General features: G+C 39.1%; 1 protein-coding gene across 2 annotated transcripts in view; it reads right to left on the bottom strand.

The window, feature by feature from the left end:
* Window positions 1–23687, bottom strand: part of ATP8A1 (ATPase phospholipid transporting 8A1) — a 230557-nt gene that overhangs the window by 80234 nt on the left and 126636 nt on the right. For both annotated transcript variants that reach the window (XM_068542245.1, XM_068542246.1), the window contains exons 22-23: window positions 17274–17412; window positions 13859–13923 (exon numbers count right to left, since the gene is read on the bottom strand). In XM_068542245.1, coding sequence (XP_068398346.1) covers window positions 13859–13923; window positions 17274–17412 — 204 coding nt within the window. The remainder of the gene's footprint in view (window positions 1–13858; window positions 13924–17273; window positions 17413–23687) is intronic.

Here is a 23687-nt window from a genome sequence, read left to right as displayed (position 1 = left end):
CAAGCTTGGTAATAAGAGAATAACCAAATTATTAATGATTGGAGAATACCTTGTGGGAAGTTACAATGATTTTGTTGTGTGACCATTTTGAGGATCGTTTTTTGCTGCCTGTAAAACTCCTGTGTAATCTTGGATACTTTTAATTAGAGCAATAAATAAAATGTTAGTGTGCTTATTTTATTGCAGAGGAAATGGAGAACAAAGTGGTGGTTATGATCTAACATCTCCTTCTATCTCATATAACGGAAATTGTCTAATGAATATAATGGAATCAACACCTAGACTAGTTACTTAGTGATCAAGTAGATTATATAATAGTGGATTAATGAGAAGAAAACATGTATATTTGGTTTATAAGAAACATGATTGGAAAAGAAAAAAGAAAGAAAGATGCTTGGCAGATAATTAGGTCAAGCACAATTCCTCACAAAGATAACTCGGACCAAAGGACCTTAATAAAGTTCTATTTGAATCTTTAGGGTATTACCTGGCAAAACAGATAACATGTTCATACGGTACCTGTCGGGGAGGGGGAAATTTCCCACCCTCTGCTTCTTGAGTTTTTTTGCTGGCCTAATAATTAAATTGGCACAAGACAGATTAACAGGAGGGAAAAAAACCCCAATTTAATCAGTACACATGGAGGTCTCATAGAAATGGGACCTAAGAAGTGACCAAAGCAGGCAGTTTTTATACTTTTTAGACAGAGAAACAACAAATTTGTAAAGAATTGACAAGACAGAGACATTTAAGCTTGGGGTAGTAAATCAGTGAGGAAGTAAGAAGTTTTGTTTAAACAGCCTTCTTGGCCCGGAATTTCCTATCTCTAGTGATAAGGATGTCTATCTACCTCCTGGTGCAGGGCAGGTACTTTTCAAATGGGAGATTTATTTCTTGCTTTCTAAAGATAAAGGAGGGTTGGAATGTTCTTCTTGGATTGGCTGTTTCTTAAGTAACTTTAATTCAAAATATTCAATATGCCAGTCTGGCATATTTTAGGGTGGCCTGCCCTGACCCCCAACATACCCTCCAATAAAATAAAATAACAACAATTTTTAAGAAATCAAAGACTGGCAGCTTTATGATAATCTTTTAAAATTACTTTTACATGACCTTTGCCAAGGAAATCTTTGATAAAAATCACAGAGGGCACCCTAGACAATGAACACAATTTTATAGTGAAATAAACTGAAAGCCCTGACTTGTTTGGAAAGTATCATAGCGTGCAAGATGTCGTTTGCATTTTGGCAAAAACTCTGCTTGGAACTCTAAAGAACCCAGAGGCCAGATGTGCAAAGAACATGTTAGGCCACCTAAGAACTATGATTTTGATGGCCCCAAATGTAATGTTGCAGAAAGCACTTGCATAAAAATGGCCCTTTTCAGCCTCTGGCCTTTGGTTTTTCTTCCTGATTCCTTTCAGGGGTTTACAGGACAGATAGTCTTACTTAGGAACATATCCAGGAAACACCCCAGTAGAGAATGGGGAAATATCCCTAAGGAGAGGTAAATAAAAGCCTCTTGCCTTTGACTAGAAGACTAGTCTATTCCAGTCTAACCAGCAGAAATGATGTGAAGATTACAGATAGTGTAAAATGTAACACCTAAATGTCGTGGTGTGGGTGTCGTATGGGTGTCGTAACACCCATACCCTGCTCCAGGGCCACAGTTACTTATAGTGACAGAAGAAAATGTGTGACCACTCATCTTATCCCAGAAGGAGTCATCAGCAAGGCTAAGCCAAAGAGCAAAAGTTAAAGGAAAAAAGTATACATATACATACTTATTTAGTTCAAACTATATGTTGGTATTTGGGTCAGAACACAAATAAGCCTTCAGCACCTGTATTTATTCCTGGGAATCTGTTAAGTGTGTGCAGGTCAAATGATAAATTTATGTTTATCATAAGTTTATCATGAGTTCACCACCAGTTAAGTGAAATAAGCATAGAATTTTGGCTAATGCTGAATCACTTTTGGAAGACACACAACTTTCACCCTTGTCAGAATGGACTCAAGTTTATGAAGCCTGTGCTTCTCATTTTAGTAGCAGCACCGTGGGTTTCTGTTTTCTCTTACTTTCCACCAAAAGGACAAAATGCAACATAACGTTACAGGAGAACATCTTGTGGAACAAAGACGGCGACTCTGATGAAAGAAGACAACTTGCTGGAGGTTGGGTCACTGTAAAATAACTCTTCAGAACTCGTCAGCTGATGTGCACAAGTTACCAATCAGTGTAGAGAAGGCAGCCATCAACATATAACAAATATGTAACCATAAAGAAGTGGGGCTTTTTTAGTTAGAAAGCCAAGGATGGCCATGAGGGTTCACATGATGCTTCTGGGCACCAATAACATTTGAAGCAAAACGATGAAGCCACATTGTAAAGGACTTAAGTTCCAGAAGCTGAAACACACCCCATGGCTCAGAACTCAAGGCTTTCCTCACCTTTAGGCGGTTGTAGAATATAAGGTGAAAACAAGCTAATCAAGCATTTTTCACCTCTCTTGGAAAGGAAATATTAGGTGTTTTATTTTGAAAAAAAATTCCTTATGAAGAAACTAAATGAGAAATAAAGAATAGCTTCAACCACTAACTTAAGTAAAGACACCAAGAACTCCAAAATACTTCTGGATCAGGTGGTTCCCTAGGTTCAACGTTCTACAAAGGATTATATCCCACATTATATGAAAAGGTGTCACTGGTAAGTTCATTTCATGGCCTATCGATAAACTTCTTCACCAGGAGTACATATGTATTCCAACCTACCTCGTCCTTGTTTATTTTTCCACTTGACTAACTCTAGAAGGCAGTAATATGGAATCAGAATGACTTGGTTTGAATCGTTGTTCTCCCACTTAATGGCTGTCTTTCTTCAGGCAGGTTACTTAATTTCTCTCAATCAAATTTTTCTCATTCATAAGATTGGGTTAATATCGCTTTTGTAGGGTTATTGTGGTGACAAGATGTGCTAACTCAGGTGCCCTGACCAGTGCTTGGCTCAGAGGTGATTTCCAGGAAAGGCTAATTCTTTTCCTTCCTCTGACATCAGGTCTAAGAGAGATGTCAACACTCGATGAAGAATGAATGCTCTGCAACCTGTCAATCACTTCACAACATCAGTGCAATCCAAGTGGTATATTACTGAGATGATTTTCAGTTTCCTTTTGAAATCTCCTAATGGCAATTTTATTTCAATCTACTTTTTCACTGCTAACACTCAACTGTACTAGCTACTACTTCTTCTACATAAAAACTATCTGGAAACCTGTCTTCCCTCAGTTACAGAAAAGATGGCATTATCTCTTCTCATATGGCATGTAGCTCTTGCCAGATGGTAGGAGGACAAATATTTATAAAGTTAACCTAGACTGTTTTTCTTTATCTCTTAGTTTCTGTCTCTAACCTGATACAACTCTTTTTTTAAAAAATAAATTTATTTATTTATTTATTTTTGGCTGCACTGGGTCTTCGTTGCTGCTCTAGTTGCGGTGAGTGGGGGCTACTCTTCGTTGCGGTGCGCGGGCTTCTCATTGCGGTGGCTCCTCTTGTTGCGGAGCAAGGGCTCTAGGTGTGCAGGCTTCAGTAGTTGTGGCATGTGGGCTCAGTAGTTGTGGCTCGCGGGCTCTAGAGCGCAGGCTCAGCAGTTGTGGTGCACGGGCTTAGTTGCTCCGCGGCATGTGGGATCTTCCTGGACCAGGGCTCGAACCCGTGTCCCCTGCATTGGCAGGCGGATTCTTAACCACTGCGCCACCAGGGAGGCCCTGATACAACTCTTGAGCAGAAAATAACTTGAAAGTTACAAAGTGATTTGGCATTTCTCTCATACTATCTATGTTTTTTGCAGATGACCACATGAATATATGTTAGACTTTAAGCTCCTATAAAGATATATCGATACGTATATATATGCAGAGTTACATAAAATAGCATTATATGCAAATGAGAGCTTCACAAGTAGTAGGTTGAAAATAACTAATGATAAACAAAACACAGAGGACTTATTTCGCTGGCATGTTCTTCAGCTCTAACACCATCAACTTAACTTCTTAGGTATTGATGATTTTTAAAAGCAGATAAATAAATACTTACGGGGGGTGTGTGTGTGTGAAAAAGCCTTAGTTTACCTACTTGGTTTTAAAACCTACTATCACTTAACTTAAAATGTCAAATAACAGAATATATATAAAAATCTTAAACTAACACCTATTTTATTAGCTGTTTTGGTGGTTTGTGGCCCCACCTCATCATCATTTAAGACATGAGGTATTTACAAATTTATGGCCAAATAATGTTTCATTCTTTCTCTATTTTTGCACTCTCCAAATGTTCATACCCTAAAATTACAAATCAATGGAACATTCCAACGACATTCTTAATAATACATTCTGACCACATCAAGTATGGACAATGTTAGCACGTTCTTAAAGAGTGAGTTATGATTTCCATGACAGCAACGTCGGTAAACCACTGGGTATTATCTTTTGACACTGTATTATTGATTCAGTGGAACACTGGCCATTCCATATAACCCTATGCAACACATATATCAACTACTTCTTTAGCTACTGCAGGCGGTAGTAAGTGGTAAAGAACATATACCTGAGAGTAAAGAGAAATTACATTTATATACAATTGGTCCATTTAGTTTTCATCCCCGTCAGGATCACTATCTCTCTTGGACAGTTTCTGACCAGAAAAACCGGTGTTTCTAAACTCCTAGGCTATACTAGAACATAACCTTTAAAAACATACTTGTATAGAACCAAATCAACATAAAGTCATTTTTCCAAAATGGGTAAAGGCAGACAGAAGGTGAAATCATTAAAAACATATGGCCAAAGAGGTCTTCTAAAACAGCTTAGTGGAAGGCAGCCAAGCAAATGCATTTAATCAATACATATTGCTAAATATAATGAAGAGGGAAACAGAGAAAAAAATTTTTTTCATGCTTTGCTGATACACAGATATGAGCTTTCCAGGGCAGGCGTAGATATAAAACACTGTAATTGAGGAAATGGTCCAATCTCCTAGTAGGGTCATGCCATCTGAAACAGGTCAAAGAATGGAAGAAGCTAAGAAAAGGAAGTTGCAGCGCTGGGTAAATTGCTCTTGGCCCCTGGGCAGAGGTTTGGGATTTGGGGTTATGATAGATTCCATCAGGCAAATAATTCGTTGTGAGGCATCTATTCTCGCTTAGGGTACCCTAGAGAGAAAGGCAGAAAGTGTCCAATCTGGGCCCAAGTCTATCTTTCAGTGTTGGGATGGGGGCACAGAGCAAAGACAGACAAACCCCGGGAAAGGAAGGAAGAGTGAGGTAGGGGATATAATTATATAATTTAAATAGTTTTGTGGATAAAGGCTTTTACCAAAGCCCTCATAGTAATTATTTGAAACCACCACTGAAAGTCTCCTAAACACTTATTTTGAGCTTGTCATTAAATATTCTCCAGCGGCGGCAGTGACTCAAGGGCAGGAGGAAGTGTCCTGGAGGAACTGGATGGGCAGACATCCAGTCTCTCGTATGGCCTTCAATTCAGCCAGAAGAGGCTGCACAGAATATACAACCGGTTTTTTGAAAATAAGAAAATTACCAAATCAACGGTTTGGAGAAAGTAACAACTGGGGTCTGTGAGACATTCTTACCCAGAACCACAAAGAAAGCTAACGTTGGGCCCATTTTCCTAATGATTTGAATTAATTAATGTAGGAATACAGAGGAATCATTATCTGCTGTGTTTTCTCACTGCAAATTCCAAATGCACACCATTTCCATTATTTCCTACATCCATTCAAATAAATCTATGTACAACTGTCACAGTAAAACGAAATATAGGGTTGTTCCTGAATTTCATAAATATGAGATGCCCAAACACCACCATCTCCCAGAAGAGCATTCCTCTTTCAGCTGCTCTGCAGTCCTGGTGGTGAGTGGGAGAGGAGGTAGTGACAAGCTGGCAAATGTGGGGCATGCCTTCCAGAATGCTTTTTTTCTGAGACTGAGTCCCCTTTACCTCTGGAGAAGGAAGGGTTATTTAAGAACAAAAAGAAAAAAAGTTTTGGACTTAGAGCAATCTAGGTCAAAATTCAGGATCCCACAGTCGGTAGCTTTGTGAACTCAAAGTCTCTGTCTGTATTTGAGACAGACACCATCACCCGTATAGGAGCAGAGGCTAATGCATGCAGATTTACCTGGCACATAGGTTTCCTGTAAACTGTCAATTTTATGGCTATGCTGATTCATCAAAAGATACAAAAAAAGAGATGCAAAAAAAGTCACAAGGCATGGTCTGCTCACCTCAAAAATGCCATCAAGCTGTGGGGAGATGGCAAGAGGGCAGACTGGTTAGAAGGCATTTATCCATAATTCTAGGTCTCAGAGAGTCTTAGAAGAGCTCAGATGTTTAGCCAAAAAAAAAAGATAAAGAATATTCAGGCTTAGGGGGAGGAAGAATTTCTCAGAACAGCAACACTATGAATATGTGAACAACTTCACTTAGGGTTCTGAACACAACCCAAGATTACAGAATTTTGTTTGAGCAAAGGGGACACATTTTGTTTTTATGAGACCAAACAATGGGTTTGATGGAACTTTTTCAACTACAGTCTTTGGCTTGTGGCAGACACCGTCTTAAATCAGAGGAACAGAGAACAGATTATTTGTTCTTATGTTATTTTCTTTTTTGGTAATGTTTATATATATTTTTTACTAACCCGTTTCTCTCAAACGTAACAAAGTTGGCTTTCTTCACTGAGAGCTACTTGAAGTAAGCCGTGTGCCAGACAGTATTTGAACAATCATCCTGCAATGGGACATTATAAAAACGTATCTTTGCTTTTGATAGGGATACATTAACACCTTAAAAGTTAAACTGAGATCTTAAACATTTTCAGGCCAAAAAAGCTGAAACAGCTTTGCTAATGGCAAAAGAGAATTCACAATACTAAAGTTCCAGAGCTGGCAGTGGAGGAAAACTCAGTGTGGTTTAAAACCTGCCTGAACTATTTTTCAAAGCAATACAAAATGTATTGTATTAGACTCATGGGACATATCAAGACAAAACCTGAAGTAGCCTCAACTCTCTTTTTTCCCCTCCTTTTCCGGAGTCAAGTCAATAACTTGCTTATTCTGGATTTCTTTCAGAAGCCGTTCAACAGTGACTGGTTCCCCAAGCAGTAAGGTTTGTCTACATAATACATATAAGTCGAGCTTAAAAGGGTGCAGATGACAACTTCACCATTTATGTCATGAATGCCTGTAAGTTACATTTGAAGCTTACATGGTGTTAGAAAATCAAATTCAGCTAGGAAAAAAAATGTGTAATCCCATAAAGGGCTTTCTTTTACCATGGTGTTGAAAAATATATATTCTTATCCTTGTTAATATGAAATGTGGTTGACAATTCATTTTCTGTAAAATATATGAGTGAGGGAAAACACTGGTATCCATAATCAAACCTAGGCTGGCTTAAGTTCATATTTGCAAATTAAGTAGAGAAATTTAAGTAGTGAGGAGGGCAGCTGTTTAAAATCACCTCTTACAGCAGCTGGCAAAACGAAACTCCCCCTACCCCCAGGAATAATGATGCTAAAAGAAATTATAATGATCATGATAATGGTCCATACTTCTTAAGTGCTTACTAAATGCCAGACATTGTACTTAAAAGGTACTATTTTGTTTAATCCTCACAACAACATCCTAGAGATGGATATTATTATTATTCTTATTTTAGAAGAGTCCCTGGTAGCTGAGGCCCAGAAAACTCTATTTTCTTAGACCCTGGAATCCAGTGATTTAGATACATCTTCCAGGGCTGCTTAGCACTAGAGGTCAAGTTAACCTTTCAAGACTGGGCATAATAGTATCTGCCTACTAATGTTTTCAGGTGTAAATGTGATTGTCCCTGTAAAATCCTTGGTCCAGTACTTAGTACAAAAAATAAGCACTTATAAGCTAGTGTTTTTCTTATGACTATAATAGCCACGCATAGAACCCTGCAGGGGTAAGCAGAGTTCCCTTTTCACACAGTCAAAAAGCTGCATTTTCCTTTGGGATCCATACTCTGCTTCCTTATATTGGGTGCTGACGCCTCATCAGGCTAAATGTAAATGCCAACAGAAGCAGAAACTGAAAAAACTGTGCCCAGATGATCAGAAGGAGAGGTGGGCAGGGCTTCTCAGGAGTTAAACTTGGGAACACTGGAAGCCTTTTGACTCTTGAGTGGAAGAAATTTATTTCTCCAAGTTCCTCACATACATATTTAACCATCATTTCTGTTGATTCAATAAATATATAGTAAGTAATTTTCCTCTCTGTCCCTTTTTGTTTCCTAGGGAAGCCAGACAGTAGAAAAGAGAAGAAAAAACAACAAGAACAAATTTAAGATCCAGCCCTACCTCTCACGACAGATCCCACAACTCTCCATATAAAAAAGGTGCTAAAAGGAGGAGAGGCCAAGGTTACAGGTATATCATGTGAGACTCAAGAAAGATGATTTGGGTACCTACAGAGTTAATGGCTTAAGAAATTATGGTTCCTCCCACCTACCCAGACTTGACAAATGAGGGCAGTGAAATCCTGAGCTATCTCAATGAAACAGTCTTCAATTTCTTTCTACCTTTTAGAAAAAGTTAGGTCATATCCACCAAAAAAAATATTCTGGGTCACCTGAAAGTATTTCCAGAGATTCACAGAGTTGGCATGCCATGCGGGATATGAATACTATAATAATCACACTCCTTAATATAACATCAACTCAGTCCTTCCAGAATTGTTTTACTACATTTTGAAAGATGCTGTAATCAGACACTGGGAGTTAAAGATAGGTCACATAGGAGGTTCCCTAGTTCTTAGCTCACATTTTCAGATGTTTCCAGTTTTAACAGACAGGATCTAGGTCATTAAGTGGAAGGGGTTTCTGTGAATTTAATGGGATACTTCCTGGGCATTTCTGTAGAGTTAGGGAAGATGTACAAAATATCCTTCAAGCCAGTAATTTAAAATTCGTGCTTTTGCAGACCCTTAAGAAAATGTCTCATACCAAGATCATAATCAGAACCCCTAACAAAGTGGTTCAAAGTCACATGATAGAAAATTCTGTTACCTAACAAATATCTAATAGATTTTGATCTACTTTAGATTATTAAAGATGGTCCTCCATGAAATTCTTACTTTCTAAATTAAAACAAGTATGATCAAGCTTTTTAAGAAACTCTTTTGCTGATACTGTCAGGTAACTGGATGAGAACACCTAGCTTTGCTCTCAGGCATCACACTAGCAGGGCGTGCTGCTTTTGCTGTGAAAGGAACCGGGAATGTGCAGAGGCAGAAAAGCCCATCAGATTTCCGTATTAGGTCTGTAGAGCAAGCCTTCAACGTAGACTATTTTTCTACACAATTTTGTAACATATCCTTTTTATACGTGCCATGCCTTGTGCTAACCATACCAATCCAAGGGTAACATCATCCTCACCTGAAAGGCAGCACAAGTGGCTCAGAGAAGTTATCTAATTTCACTTTGCCCAGGGTGCCCCACTCAGGTGGGGCAGAACTGTACCTTAACCACTGCCACTGCACAGAATGATTTGAGTACATTAAAATCGTCACTTGACAAAACTCTGAACACCCACAATTTATTTCCTATTATATTAATATTATTTCCTAAGATGGCATGTTCCTAAGTTTATCACCTAAATGTTAATTATTCTTTGTGCTGATGGAGTGGTAACCCTATCTCTTATTATTATCAGTACAATTTGAACACATAGGATGCTTTTCTTTTCCATGGCAATGAAAAATAAATAATGATTTACACCTAGACTCATTCTAATGATCTGCCTGAAATCTCAGCCATGGGTTGTATGACACAAGATCTGAAGGAGCTATGATGCAAAGTGCTGTTTCCTTTCCTGCTGAGAAGCAAATGAGTTTGCCACAGCAGGTCTGACCCCAGACAGCCAGATTTGTAAAGTCACCACTTAACTCCCTGGGAGAAAAACCTTCTCCAGACAGCAGTGCGAGAACCCAAGGTAGTCTGGAGCTGGATGAGTCAGTGTCAATTTATTCAGCCATAGTGTTTGCCTGTGATCTTCCACACCTAACTGGCACTTGAATTGCTAAGGACATTTCTAAACACTTTGCTCTTTAAGTAGCAGATATGATCGATTACTACCAAACTTAAAACTGATACACAACCTTTTTTTGTTTTTAAAGGAAGCCCTTAATTAAACCTTATTCAGTGACTCACTTCTCAAATATTTATGGAGTATGAACTATGTGCTAGGCAACTTGCTGGGGAGTGAGAGAGAATGGCAAACCAAAACAGACAGACGGGTGTCCCTGCTCTCAACTGAAACTGAGTATTCCCCTGAGGCTCTACGTTTGCTCCTGCAGCAATAGGTAGTGCAAGTACCTCTGAGGTGTTTATTACTTTAAAAAAAAAAAATTTATTTATTTATTTGGCCACGTCAGGTCTTCCTTTGTTGAGGCACGCGGGCTCAGTAGCTGCGGCACTCAGGCTCTCTAGTTGTGGCGCATGGGCTCCAGAGTGTGCAGGGTCAGTAGTTGTGGCGCATGGGCTTAGTTGCCCCATGGCACGTGGGATCTTAGTTCCCTGACCAGGGATTGAACCCGCATCTCCTGCATTGGAAGGCGGATTCTTAGCCACTGGACCACCAGGGAAGTCCCACTGAGGTGTTTATTACTTTTGAGTTGCCATCTTGGAAACTTCAAAATGGAAATAAATGCCACTGTCTTAACAATACATGATTCAGTACATTGAATATTTCTGGTATTTCAGTTTTCTCTTTTTTTCTTGAGATTGCTATTTACATCACTTGATACTTAAAACACTTCAAGACTGTGTTTGTCTAAGAGTTGGAGAAAAATGATGAAACAGAGGAAAACAAAAGAAGCAATGCTAGCACACTCTACATAAAGTGAAAACCTAAATCCAGACAAAAAGGATGTCAAATCAAGCATGGTCATGCTTTTGCTTTGACCTCACAGGTCCCACTTCTGACTTCCTTCAAGTGTCAGAAAACCTGGGTACTACATGTAACCCATGATGCTGACAAAGGCCTAATGGTCTACAGGGATTATGGGGATGTTTACACTGAAGGTCTTGTAATGTTGTGAACAACTGCAACCCAGTTCTGGAACCACCTTCGATGGCTCCTTCTCAGGGACCCCATGGGATAAGTTTCCCTGAATTTCACACCACGTTGCTGGCATTGGTGCCCCCATTTCCTCCTCCCTAACTCTTATCCTGGTCCCTTACCTGCACCCCATGCCTCCCACCCTTCCAACTTGCCTATGTAGAACTGCTTCTACACATAACACCTCTTTTTCTTTTTAAAGAAATTCTTCATTTTTAAAAAATTATTTATTTATTTATGGCTGTGTTGGGTCTTCGTTTCTGTGCGAGGGCTTTCTCTAGTTGTGGCAAGCGGGGGCCATTCTTCATCGCGATGCGCGGGCCTCTCACTATCATGGCCTCTCTTGTTGTGGAGCACAGGCTCCAGACGCGCAGGCTCGGTAATTGTGGCTCACGGGCCCAGCTGCTCCGCGGCATGTGGGATCTTCCCAGACCAGGGCTCGAACCCGTGTCCCCTGCATTGACAGGCAGATTCTCAACCACTGCGCCACCAGGGAAGCCCATAACACCTCTTTTAAGAGGCTGATGTAATTGCTTCCCTCGCCTATGAAGGCAAATTCTCAAACCTGGCCCAGCTTTCCACAGCTGACCCGAGACTAGCTCTCCAGTTTTAACCCTCCTCTGTCATTTCTTTATGGTTGCCTTATAAATACTGTGCCACCATTAAAATGAATTAGGTAGCTTCACACAGACCATTATAAAACAATTGTTCAGATATATTAAGTGAGAAAAGCAAAGTGCAGTATCAAGCAGTGTGGACAGCATGCTGCAATTTGTGTTTAACAACAAAGGATGCGTCCACAGACATGTACATATATCCCTTAGGTAAGTCAGAACATCTCTGGACAAACACACAAGACTGGAACTGGTGACCGTCCCTAGGGAGGTAAACGAGTAGGCAGGGTGTAAAGGTGGGAGATTCATTTTTTGCCACCTATACTTTCCCTTTCTGTAACTTTTAAATTTTACATTCTGTGCCTACATTTATTCAAACAAAACATACTTAAAAAATTATAACCTTGTGCTCAAGTTTAATGTTCCTCTTTCATGCCCCAAATATGCCTTGAACTTACTTGCAGTAACTTTCTGCTTTTTCTGCTTTTGTCCCCCTTACTCAGGTACTCACTTCTATGTAACTAAGTGCCACTTACTTTGTAAATAGTTCCTTAAACATCATGGTATTTTCACAGCAAGCTATCTACCTTATTTACATATCTGTTACTTGTATGCACTTTACTTCCTTTATTATTTATAAGCTTCTGGAGGGCTGGCTTTTTGTGTGTGTGTGTGTGTGTGTGTGTGTGTATGTGTGTGTGTTTAGGATTAAAGCTTCGTTCACAAAAAGCACTTATCCAATAATTAAAGGCATAAACAACTCTCACAATTGCAAAATCATATATTATTCTTCAGGCTACAAGGTGCTTAAAGATTTCACAAGAGAGGGAAGAGTATCACAAGGACTGTTTTAAGGACAAATAATAAAGAGATCATCATTCCAGTTTAAAAATCAGAAGCTAAATACTTCTTACATGTAATTTGTTTTATATCCAACTTCAAAACATCTGCCTCTTCATCATCCCTTCTACAGAGCTGGTCTAGGCTTCTCCAACATCCCTAATTAACAGGTTTGCTCTGCTTTGCTCTTTGCGTCTCAATGACTATTTCAAGCAGTTGTATAATCATCTCTCCTGTTCTGTCTTCCACCTTAAATTGCAAATACTCACCTTTCCTTTAAAATATTTACGGGTCATTTGACCTACTTTCTTTTTTTTTTTGTTAACTTTTATTTTACACTATATTCTAAAAAATCTTTCCCTCTTTTCCAAATATAACTTCATGTGATCACAGCCATGAAAAAATACATCCTAGGAATTCATATTTCAGCCCAGAAGTTAGGACATTAAAAAAAAAAAAACTTGAGGGCTTCCCTGGTGGCGCAGTGGTTAAGAATCCGTCTGCCAATGCAGGGGACATGGGTTCCAGCCGTGGTCAGGGAAGATCCTACATGCCGCGGAGCAACTGGGCCCGTGAGCCACAATTACTGAGCCTGCGCTCTAGAGCCCGCGAGTCACAACTACTGAGCCTGAGCGCCACAACTACTGACACCCGCGTGCCTAGAGCCCGTGCTCTGCAACAAGAGAAGCCACCACAATGAGAAGCCCGTGCACCGCAATGAAGAGTAGCCCCCGCTCGCCGCAACTAGAGAAAGCCCTTGTGCAGCAATGAAGATCCAACGCAGCCAAAAAAATAAATGATAAAAAACAAAAAACAACTTGACTATTGGTTATTTGGTGTTGTTCAATAGCTTTCACATTTTTTTAAAAGAAGCAAAATATCAACACTGGAAGCTAAAGCAGACATTAAATGCTTAATATACAAAATACCCAGGCAGATACAAATAAGTTGCAGTCACTCACCAACCTCCTGACATAATGCTTTTGTAAAGCAGCTTTCTTGTCTCACAACATTAAGCAAATCATTTAGCAATTTCTTTTAGCTGTCATAGACACAAAGCTAGCATCTATTTACATCAATGGTTCAAAACAGTGTATGTTTGTTCTAGCAGATCAATAGTAGTAAGGTATCTTTTAACCTCAGGAAAATAAAATATTTCCACAGCTAGCTGAATATAAAATAAAATGCTACAAGACAATTAAGTTATTAAAGGTTTTTTTTTTTTAAAAAGATAATCTTACTTACATCAAGAGAGCCTTCATTTATAACAATCATTCCCATGTTCTTCCTCAAAAGTTTGCAGGAGTGTCCTATGTCCAAACAGAGTAAATTGATTGATACAATTAATTTCTCTAGAGAGAAGAGGTGAAGACGTTAAAATGATAATACTACAAAAGTCTAAATTTTATTTTTTATCTATTTTATTTGATAAAATTAAAATTTTATCTATTTTAATAGAAGTGATGGCAGTCAGCTGTTTTCTAGGTTTGCAGGAAGTTTAAAAAAGAAATGCTCTTGCTTGCTGTTAAGAGGGATAAGATACAAGGACATTACCTGGAGTGTTAAGGCTGTCTTGGTAAACAAATATAGAAAGACATTATACTAAGGATTCTCAACGTCCTGAAAACTGATAAATGTTATGGAATATCCTTCACGATGACCAACACAAAGAGCAGAAGATGGGCCAGTGGTTGTTTTGGGAGAAGGGTTCAGGAGGGTTGTCTGGCTCTCTCTTGGACCACTGATCCCATCACAATCTTCTTGACCTTGGACTGCATCACATCCTCTACCCTCCTGCCCTCTCTTGCTTTGCTATACTTGCCGCAGGGCAAAATTACCTGCTGATTAAACCAACTCGGCCCACTCTGCACCTGTCTGCCTACAGCTGAATGTGGCTGGAGAAAAACAGGCAACCTTGTTGGCGGGTCTCACATTTAACACAATACCATCTACACTCACTCCCTTTGTGATCTCATTCCTTCCTAAGGTTTTAAATACCATCTAAATGTTGACCATTCTAGAACTCATATATCCCATTCAGACCTCTTTCCTGAACTCTAGACTCTCACACGCCAGTGCCTACTTAATAGCAGACATTTAGGTGTAAAATAGGCATCTCAAACTGAACATATCCAAAAACCAGGCTCTTAACCTTCCCCCAGAAAACCCGTTTCTCCTTTAGTCTTCCTCATTTGATTAATGGCAACTCCATCCTTCAGTTGCTAAGGCTAAAAGATCTTGAAGTTACCCCTGATTCCTTTCTTTCTTCCATACCCTACATCTAATCTATCAATCAATCCTGTTGGCTCTGCCTTCAAAATCCATCCAGAACCCAACAATTTCTCACCACCTCTACTGTTATCACCTGGGTCCAAGCCACCACCATATCTCATCTGGATTAATTCAATAGCCTCTGGCCTTCCTGCTTCAACACTTGCTTTCCTTTGAGTCTACTCTGTCTAGCAGCCAGATGGATATATATATATATATATATATATATATATATATATATATATATATATATATAGTTTTTTGTTTTTTTTTTTTAACAGGAAAGTCAGATCAAGTGTTTCCTCTGCTCAGTTCAGTACCATCCAATGGTTTCCCATCTCACTCAGCGTAAAAGCCAAGTCTGGACAACGGTCTGGGAGGCCCATCCAACCTGGGCTCTGCTACACTGCTGACCTCTTCTCCTCCTTTCACACTTTGCATTTCTGTTCTTCCCCTAGAACAGAAGACAGCTCTCCCAAATCATCCAAGTGACATCTTTTCCTCTCTTAGGTCGTTCCTGAGATGTCGCCTTCTCAATAGTTCTTCTTGACTTCCTGATTTAAAACTGAATCCCTCTGTGCAATGCCCTATTCTCCCTTTCTTGTTTTATTTTTCTTTAGAGCAATTATTGCCATCGAATATATTATGTGTCTTTCTCATTTACTTTATTGTCTCTTTCCCTGACTAGGATTTGAGCTCTGAGGGCAGAGACTCTGATACGTTTTGTTCCCTGTTCTTAACTGATGCCTGGCACCACAGGCACCATCTTCATTTGCTGAATGAATCAATCTTACCTTCCCTTTTCTAGGAACAATTATGGCCTAAGATTCTAAAAGTTAAATGTTGCCAGAAACCACCACCATCCTCTCCTTTCCAGAGGAACTTTCATAATGGCTACATATCTGGAACCATCTTGAGGATTGCTTATTTTGCCCACATATTACTCTTTACCACCATGCATTTTTCCTCTATCTGTAGTCATGTTGCTTTATCATATCTGTGTGTTCCAGGTCTCCTGATTCTAAAGAATTCTGTATTCTCATACATCTTCTTTCCATTTTGTCTCTAACACCAGTGATAATTTTTATAATCAAAATTAACAACTTGTTTGGCCTGTAGGTTTAAACTTCTACTGGCTAGGTTTCTTTTAAAAATTAATTTTCCTCTATTAACAACATCAATTTACTATAAATTTATAGTATTTATACTATTTAACATAAATACTATATTTATAAATACAGTATTTATCACAGAATACTGTCATTACTCACACTTCTAAAAGGAGTATTAGTTATATGTTTTTAGATACATGATACTTGATGACTTTCTAAAAATGTGGTTTCATCTTGTGAATACCGCTGAAATGCCTTCTTTAGTTTTGGGAGAGTTTTGCACGTAATTCATATCATCAATATCATCCAGAGGTTACTGTCAGGGTTCACAGTGTTCAGGCAACAAACTATTACTGAATTTGAGGAAAAAAGCAATATTTTTCTTGCATATTATTGGTACTACAGGCCTCTAACAGCAAATATTAGCTTTCTCCTCTGTTACAGACTGAATTGTGTCCCCACCTCCCCATTCATATGTTGAAGCCCTAACTGCCACTGTGAATGCATTTGGAGATAGGGTCTTTAAGGAGCTACTTACAGTTAACTAAGGTCATAAGGGTGATCCCTAATCCAACAGGACTAGTGTCCTTATAAGAAGAGGAAGAAACACCAGATGCTCTGTGAGAATCCACAGAGGAAAGGCCAGGTGAGGACACAGAGAGAAGGCGGCCATCTGCAAGCCAGGAGGAGAGGTCTCAGGAGAAACTGACTTGCTGACATCTTGATTTGGACTTCCAGCCTCCAGGACTGTGAGAAGATAACCTTCTGTTGCTTAAGTCATCTAACCTGTGGTATTCTGTTACGGCAGCCTGAGCTGCCTAATACAACCTCTTTCTGCAAAATTGGAATTAACTGTAGGATGAATGAAAACTGGCAAGAACCTTACTTCCTATCTCAGAAATAACCTTTGGTCACAGAAACAAGTGTCGGTATACAAGCCTGCCATAATCCCCACCTCCAGATTTTGGCAGACAACTGCAGAATGGTTACCTACATGTGTCAGTTATGGATGGGAGGTGGGGCTAGGCAGGGATACAAAGGTGAGAGAGGGCGTTACATAGTTGCAAGAGCTGAAGTTTGGCTGTATATACAATCGTTGCACATTTAAAGGGGCACTGTGGCCATAAGTAAATAGACAAGCCCAATGATATTAACAAATATGGAAATCTCAAAATACCAAGTCTTTCAAATCTTGAAATATCTCAAATCTATCTTCTAAAATATATCAAAACATGTTAAAAAGCACCATGACTTAAAGTTTAAACTAGGGGAATTACCAATGTTAATGGCAGTTTCCTGCTTGTCTCCTGTAAGGATCCAGATTTTGATGTCTGCTTTCATTAGAGTTTCTATGGTTTCAGGCACTTGATCTTGTAATTTATCCTCGATGGCTGTGGCTCCAAGTAGCTGAAGATTCTGGAGAAAGAGAGTGGCAACATTTTTAAGATTAAAAAAAAAAAACAGTTTAGATTCTTTAAGAATGAAAAGTTGAAGTGTATATATGTTTTAAAATCAGAGACTAAATGATAATTCATGAATTTGTTGTAAATTCCAAATACCCTGTTGAGTTTTCTCTGTCAAGGATCCCTAACTTTCATCCAGTACTTTTGGCAGGAGACTTAGGCTTCCTGAAGCTACCTGTCTTACCTTACTCCTCCCTAAGGTAAGGAACTGATTCTAAAAACACACACACAAATGTAGAAGGGGGGAATCAAAAACAGTTAAAAAGGAGCAGGCAGTTATTAAGAAAAAATAAAAACAAAAACTATGGAAGATCACCACAGTGAAGAAGTAATCTAACTGACCTGTTTGAAAAAGAGTAAGGTTACAGGCTGACACTATTAAATTGTAATTTGATGCAGCGTCAGGAAATGTAGACACAAAATATAACGAGAAAGGATGAAGAAAGGAGCAATAAACAAAGTGATAGCATTAGTCTCTGAAAGAAAGAACAGGCTGAGTGTTTTTCACATGGTTCCATGTTTGCATAGTGGAAGGTCAGAGTCCAGTAAAGATCTCTTGCTCCTTAGATGGTATCTTTCATACAAGACTGAACACAACCAAAACACTCTGTGGAAAGCTGTTCTCATCTCTGACAAAGAAGAAGAATGGTTTCTTCTCTCATCTTCCTAAATGAAGGGAAAGGTGAGAACAATCTCCTGGCTGTTAGGGAAACCTGGCCTGCCAAATGGAAACAGATAATGGTGTTCTCGGTCCTAAATACACAGGAGTGGGCAATGATGGACTAAGATTTAAATCTTTCTTTCCATCATGTGACCAGGCATTGTCACTAGTCGGGTACCCTTCCCAACGGTGTTCTGCAAGCCACAACCAACTGATTCTCAGTCTTACCCATTTTCCGCATAACCTAACCTCCAGAATGAACTACTTCAGCATTTATCTTTCTTCTCAACTATGTTCTCCCTCCTTGCCTTCATTTTTTTATTTACAGTATCAGACAAGGACAGACTAGATATAAGGGAAATTACTGCAAAGGATAGTGTCTGGGTTGATAATAACAAAGAAAGCATTCCACTTTCTATTTTCTCCTTTAACATTAAGTCCTATTTACTTTTCATCACAATTCAAGTCTAAAAATAGCCCCAAGTCTTGGTAGGCATGGAAAATAAAGTTAAATATATATACAAACACATAAGAGTGAGTGTGTGTAGTTGATGAGTATATTGCTTAGGAATGTTTTTGGCTACAAATAATAGAAAAAAATCTGACTGAAAGTGGCTTAAATAAAGACTCCTATTTCTAACATCTTTAGTACTGAAGTGGGTAGCTGTGGGTATAAGATCGTTGGCTTGACCATATTTCCACGCATTCTCCAGATCTCTCTCAACGTCTCAAGGTGGCTGTCACAGCTATAATTATAACAGCCACACTGAAGACAAGGAAAAGGTGGTAAAACCAACTGTATCCACCTCTTATTTGAAAAGCAAAAGGGTTTCTAAAAGTCCTCAGCGAATTTCCAAATACAGCAAACTGGCCCGATGGTGTTACGTGGCCATCCTGAACTGTTAGTATTTAGCTTTTCCAGCCTCAGTGGAGGGGCAAGGCAGAAGGGCAGTAGGAATAGGTGTTAAATTAGCCGGCCTGCAGTCTCTGCCACAGGGCTTAAATATAGATGGGCGAGCCTATGCATCAGTGTTAGTATATACATGCATGCATGTGTTTACGGGCGTAGGTATGTGTACAGACACACACACGTCCACCACGGCCCTGCCTGGTGAAACGTCGCTCATCCTGGAAGTCCAAAAGAAGTTTTCCTTTACTTCTTAAAACCAGTTTTCCCCTCTGCTGTGCTCTGATAGAACTTTGCTCATCTGTACATACTTAATTTATCATATTAAGATTACCTGTTTAAACGTATGACTCTGGTAGTTTTGTTCAAAATTAGGGATCATGCCTCCCAGCTCCTTGTTTCTGCACAAATGAGGAGACAGGAGCCCAGAGGGGGGCAATGATTTGTCACAGTGACATAACTTGATAGATTACGGAAGGGCAGGGCTCGAACCAAGATCCTCGGTATTGCCCATCGCGTTCTTGTCCCTTTGTGTCTACGATGGTGCCCAAGACAGTGGTCAACTCCCAGTCTCTGCCCCATAAATGCTGGCTGAAGTAAATTAAGTAGGCATCAGTCTGTGAGGGGCTAGTGTTGACTTCTTTAAGTTCTTTTCTACTCAAGTAATATCAGGTAGAGGAACAAATGCAGCTCCTGCTCTGGTTGTAGGCTGATGTCCTTATTTGGCATGGGGGAGTGAAGGGCCCTTAACTTGGGCATATTCCTCATAAGAATGCTGGCCTGAGCACTAAGTGCTGACTCAAAGAAGACCCTGTGAGCCCAGACATACCACATCAGATTCCGAGGAGATGCTGAAGAAGAGCTCTGGGGAGTCTTTGGTCCCTGGCTACCTATAAAAAGTGCAATTTTAAGTTGAAAAAGGAAAAGTAGGGACCAGGTTCTGTTCACCTTTATACTGTATCTCCAGAACACCGATAGTCAGCATTTGGTATATTTGCAGAGCGAGTTAATGACAAAACAAACAAAGAAAAAACAAAAACAAAAAAAAAACCCAATCCAAATGTTCTAAAGTATTGTTGCAATCTAGACTATTTTCTCTTCAATATATTCCAAATAACTTATGCAGCTATTAGATTCACTTGATGCATGACTTCCTAGTATATAATATATAAGACAGGAAGGCAAATTTCCTTCTTTAAAAAGATAGCATTATTTTATTATATTTAATGGGAAGCAGATTTGAAATCTATCAAAACCTGATGAATAATCATCATCAAGAAGTTCAAGAATGAAAAGGAAGACCAGTTCAGCATCAACTATGCCAGCATCAACTATGCCAGCATCATAACTGCTGTATTTCAACATTGAGACAATGATTCCATCAGTTCTTTCAGCTACTTTTAGGAAATCAGTAGCTAAATCATTCTGGCCCACATGCCAGGGAAGATCAGGATATAGTTGTGTTCAAATGTTAGATATTCCACAGAAAGCATGATAAGATTTTAAAAGATCATGAAGATAGTTCAGTAATATAAGCTCTCAAAAATTTTAAACCAAAAAAGTATTTTTTTTGTAGTATGTTTCACAAAACCCTGGGGTAACTAGATAATGTGAGAGCCAAGATGTGAATACACTAATTAGAAATATATAAACAAGTTTATTTACCAATTTTCTAGTTCTACTTTAAGGGGATATATGAGCTCAGGAAGTACGTGGGTATACACTACTCTGCACAAACCTAATAAAAATAAAATGACTGCACGGGGGAGATGGCACTGAAAGCATATTTGAAAGAAGGAAAGCAGCTGGTTTTGCACAGGTAAAAAGGAAACATTTTCCAAACCAGGCAAAGATAATATAAAGTACCAAAAAGGTAGGGCCAGCAATGAATATGCTGAGAAATGTTACAAGTAGGTTAAACTTGGAGAGTGTTGGTGGCTATGATAACAGGAATTTCTAATGAAACATTTCTGAATATTTAGCAAAATTGCAGTGGGTCTGCTTTGATGCCTACGAAAGAAAAACTACATTTGAAAGCCTGTTAATTTTCCCTTTATCCTAAGAGATCCTCAGGTACAGCACTAGCTAATTTTAGTGGAAGGCTCTGCAGGCTCCTTTCCTTTGGCCCTGGTGTCATTTATTGTGAGATTAGATCTTGAGTGATAGGCTGTTCAGCCTCTGGAAATGAGTATCTTTAGCTACACAATGATCACTAGGAAAAAAGATTTGAACTTTGCGTGCTTTTCCTGATCATAACACAAGAGTGTTTAGGCCATAATCAATTTCATCCCAAACATGTATTACCTTACACAGATGGCCACTAATGGTCACTATGGGAATTACATATTCAGCAAGTGTTGAAACGTGATAAAATTCCCATGGCATTTATGGAATTAAAAAAAAAAAAACCTCCAAAGACGAATTTTACTTTCAAAATGTCCCCGTGCCAAAAGTTATAAAGGTTTCAGTTGACGCCTCTTTGATATAATATAGATTTAGTTATCACTGAAAAATCATGAAATAATATTTATTTACCTAGAAAAGTCATCAATAATCTTATTTTCTCTTTTAGATGTTCATAATGTAATGCTTTTAAAAAGGGATATAAGTATAAAATTTCTACCCTAGTGAAGATACAAACGTCATGTAGAGTATTTAAAAACTATGGTAAAATGTATTATGACAGATTTGGAAATTGTGTTTTTTCCCCAATACATTTATATTACATGTATTGGGAAATAACGGAACCTTAAAATGACCTATTTCCATATAAGCAAATATTGTGCCAGGGCTTAGATTATTTCGTATTTTTTAAAAGTTTATGATATGTTCCTAAATGAGAAAAAGCATAGTTATCAAACTCATATCAACTTGGGCTTCAGACGATAACATGGACTATCAGGCAGAAGTTTCTTTGAAGACAAATAAAAGGAATAATACTGGTAAATAAAGTTTTATCACTGGAGTAAATATGAATAAATAGTAGTAACATTTGGGAACCTTTCTTACAACATAAAATAAGATTGTGACTAGGCAGATGAAGAAACATTTCCTTAGCACAGAAATACCAGATACTGCTACGTGCTTTACACTGATTCATTCAGTTAATAGCTTCGGGGAGGTTGAATAAATTATGTAAGGTCAAACTGGGGTACAGCTGAGCTAGGATGGTAGAAACAAGACACCAAGAATCAATACACACCCCAAGGCAGCGAATGGGAAGTAAAACTGAGATTAAATGAAAGTTAGAATTTTATGTAAATCATCAGGTTTTTAAACATTTGTCTCTGTTGTTCAGTTTTTGGTAATACTCTGTTTCCGTGAATGGGTTTCAGCCTCAGTCCTGAGGCGTTCCTGCCAGAGGTACCTGTTTCCTGTTTCCACCTGCAGGCCCCAGACTCACATTTTGGGACTGGTTCCCTTCCACACACACACGTGTGCCTGCATTCATTCCCTCACGCACACACCGAGCAGGTAGTTCTGGGCAAGATGGTGGGACACAACCATAGTCCCTTCCTTCCTCGAATTTGTACTTCAGAATCCATTCTTTGGATCCTCCCTTCCTTGTTTTCTGACTGTACCCCCTTGACTTGCGTTGGTATCTGTTTCTCCTAGACCCTGCTGCCTGTCTGTCATCAAGCCCCAAGTAATTAGCCACAGGAGCAGAAATGGAGAGCAGCGGTCTTCAGATTTACCTGAGGGGCTTATTACACACAGATCAGTGGGCCCTACCCCCAGAATTTCTCACTGAGTAGGTCTGAGATGAGGCCTGGAAATGTGCATTGGTGACAATGCTGCTGGTTTGAGGACCTAATTGCTTGTCTCCAGCAAGGTTGACAAACTTTTTCTGTAAAGAGACAGATGGTAAATATTTTAGGGTTTGAGGGTCGTACATTCTGTGCTGCAATGACTCAGTGCTGTCACTGTAGTGTGAAAATGGCCAAAGACAACTTGTAAACAAATGGCTGGAGCTGTTTTCCAATAAAACTTTATTTACAAAAATAGGCAGTGGGTGAATGTGGTTCTTGTGCTGGAGTTTGCAGACCCTTGATGCATAATACTGGTGAGCAGTGCATCTCTGCACTGGCCTCCATCCTGACTGATTGCTCTTGATACTTTCTGGGTCAGCTCTGACCCTTCTTTCTTAGCCTGGCCTTAGGTCCTCTGGTCCCAGTTCTCTCTCCTCTCCTTGCAATCCCAAACTATAGACAGAGCCTCTCAACTGTAATATACGATTACCATCAGAGAAAAACAGTACTCTCCCTAAATAATCACATTACGATATGCTATATACTATCTTAGAAGTAAACACAAAATTTTCCGTGAGTACAAAAGATAAAAACAGGAAATAAGTATTTTCTTAGTTTGGGTGGCTCAAAAAAACCACCCAACACGAGTTAACACTTGACCTAAAATCCTAAACGAAGAATTAAGTATTAGCCAAGCACTTGGGAGAGGTGGGGAGGGATGCGGGAAGAAATCCCAAACAGAAGAAATCACATGTTGCAAAGACAGAGGTATGCAAATGCACATTGTGTTTGAGAAGCTGCCGTATAGTCAATATGGAATCGGTGAAGCGAGGTGTGTGGTGATTTAAGTAATGCTAATTTAATAGGGTTGTTCTGAGGATGAAATTGGATCAGTCATCTCAAACTCTTGA

The sequence above is a fragment of the Eschrichtius robustus genome, chromosome 4 (genome assembly GCF_028021215.1).
Source record: "Eschrichtius robustus isolate mEscRob2 chromosome 4, mEscRob2.pri, whole genome shotgun sequence".
In the NCBI taxonomy this organism is placed as follows: domain Eukaryota; kingdom Metazoa; phylum Chordata; class Mammalia; order Artiodactyla; family Eschrichtiidae; genus Eschrichtius; species Eschrichtius robustus.
This window is presented reverse-complemented; position numbering and strand designations above follow the sequence as displayed.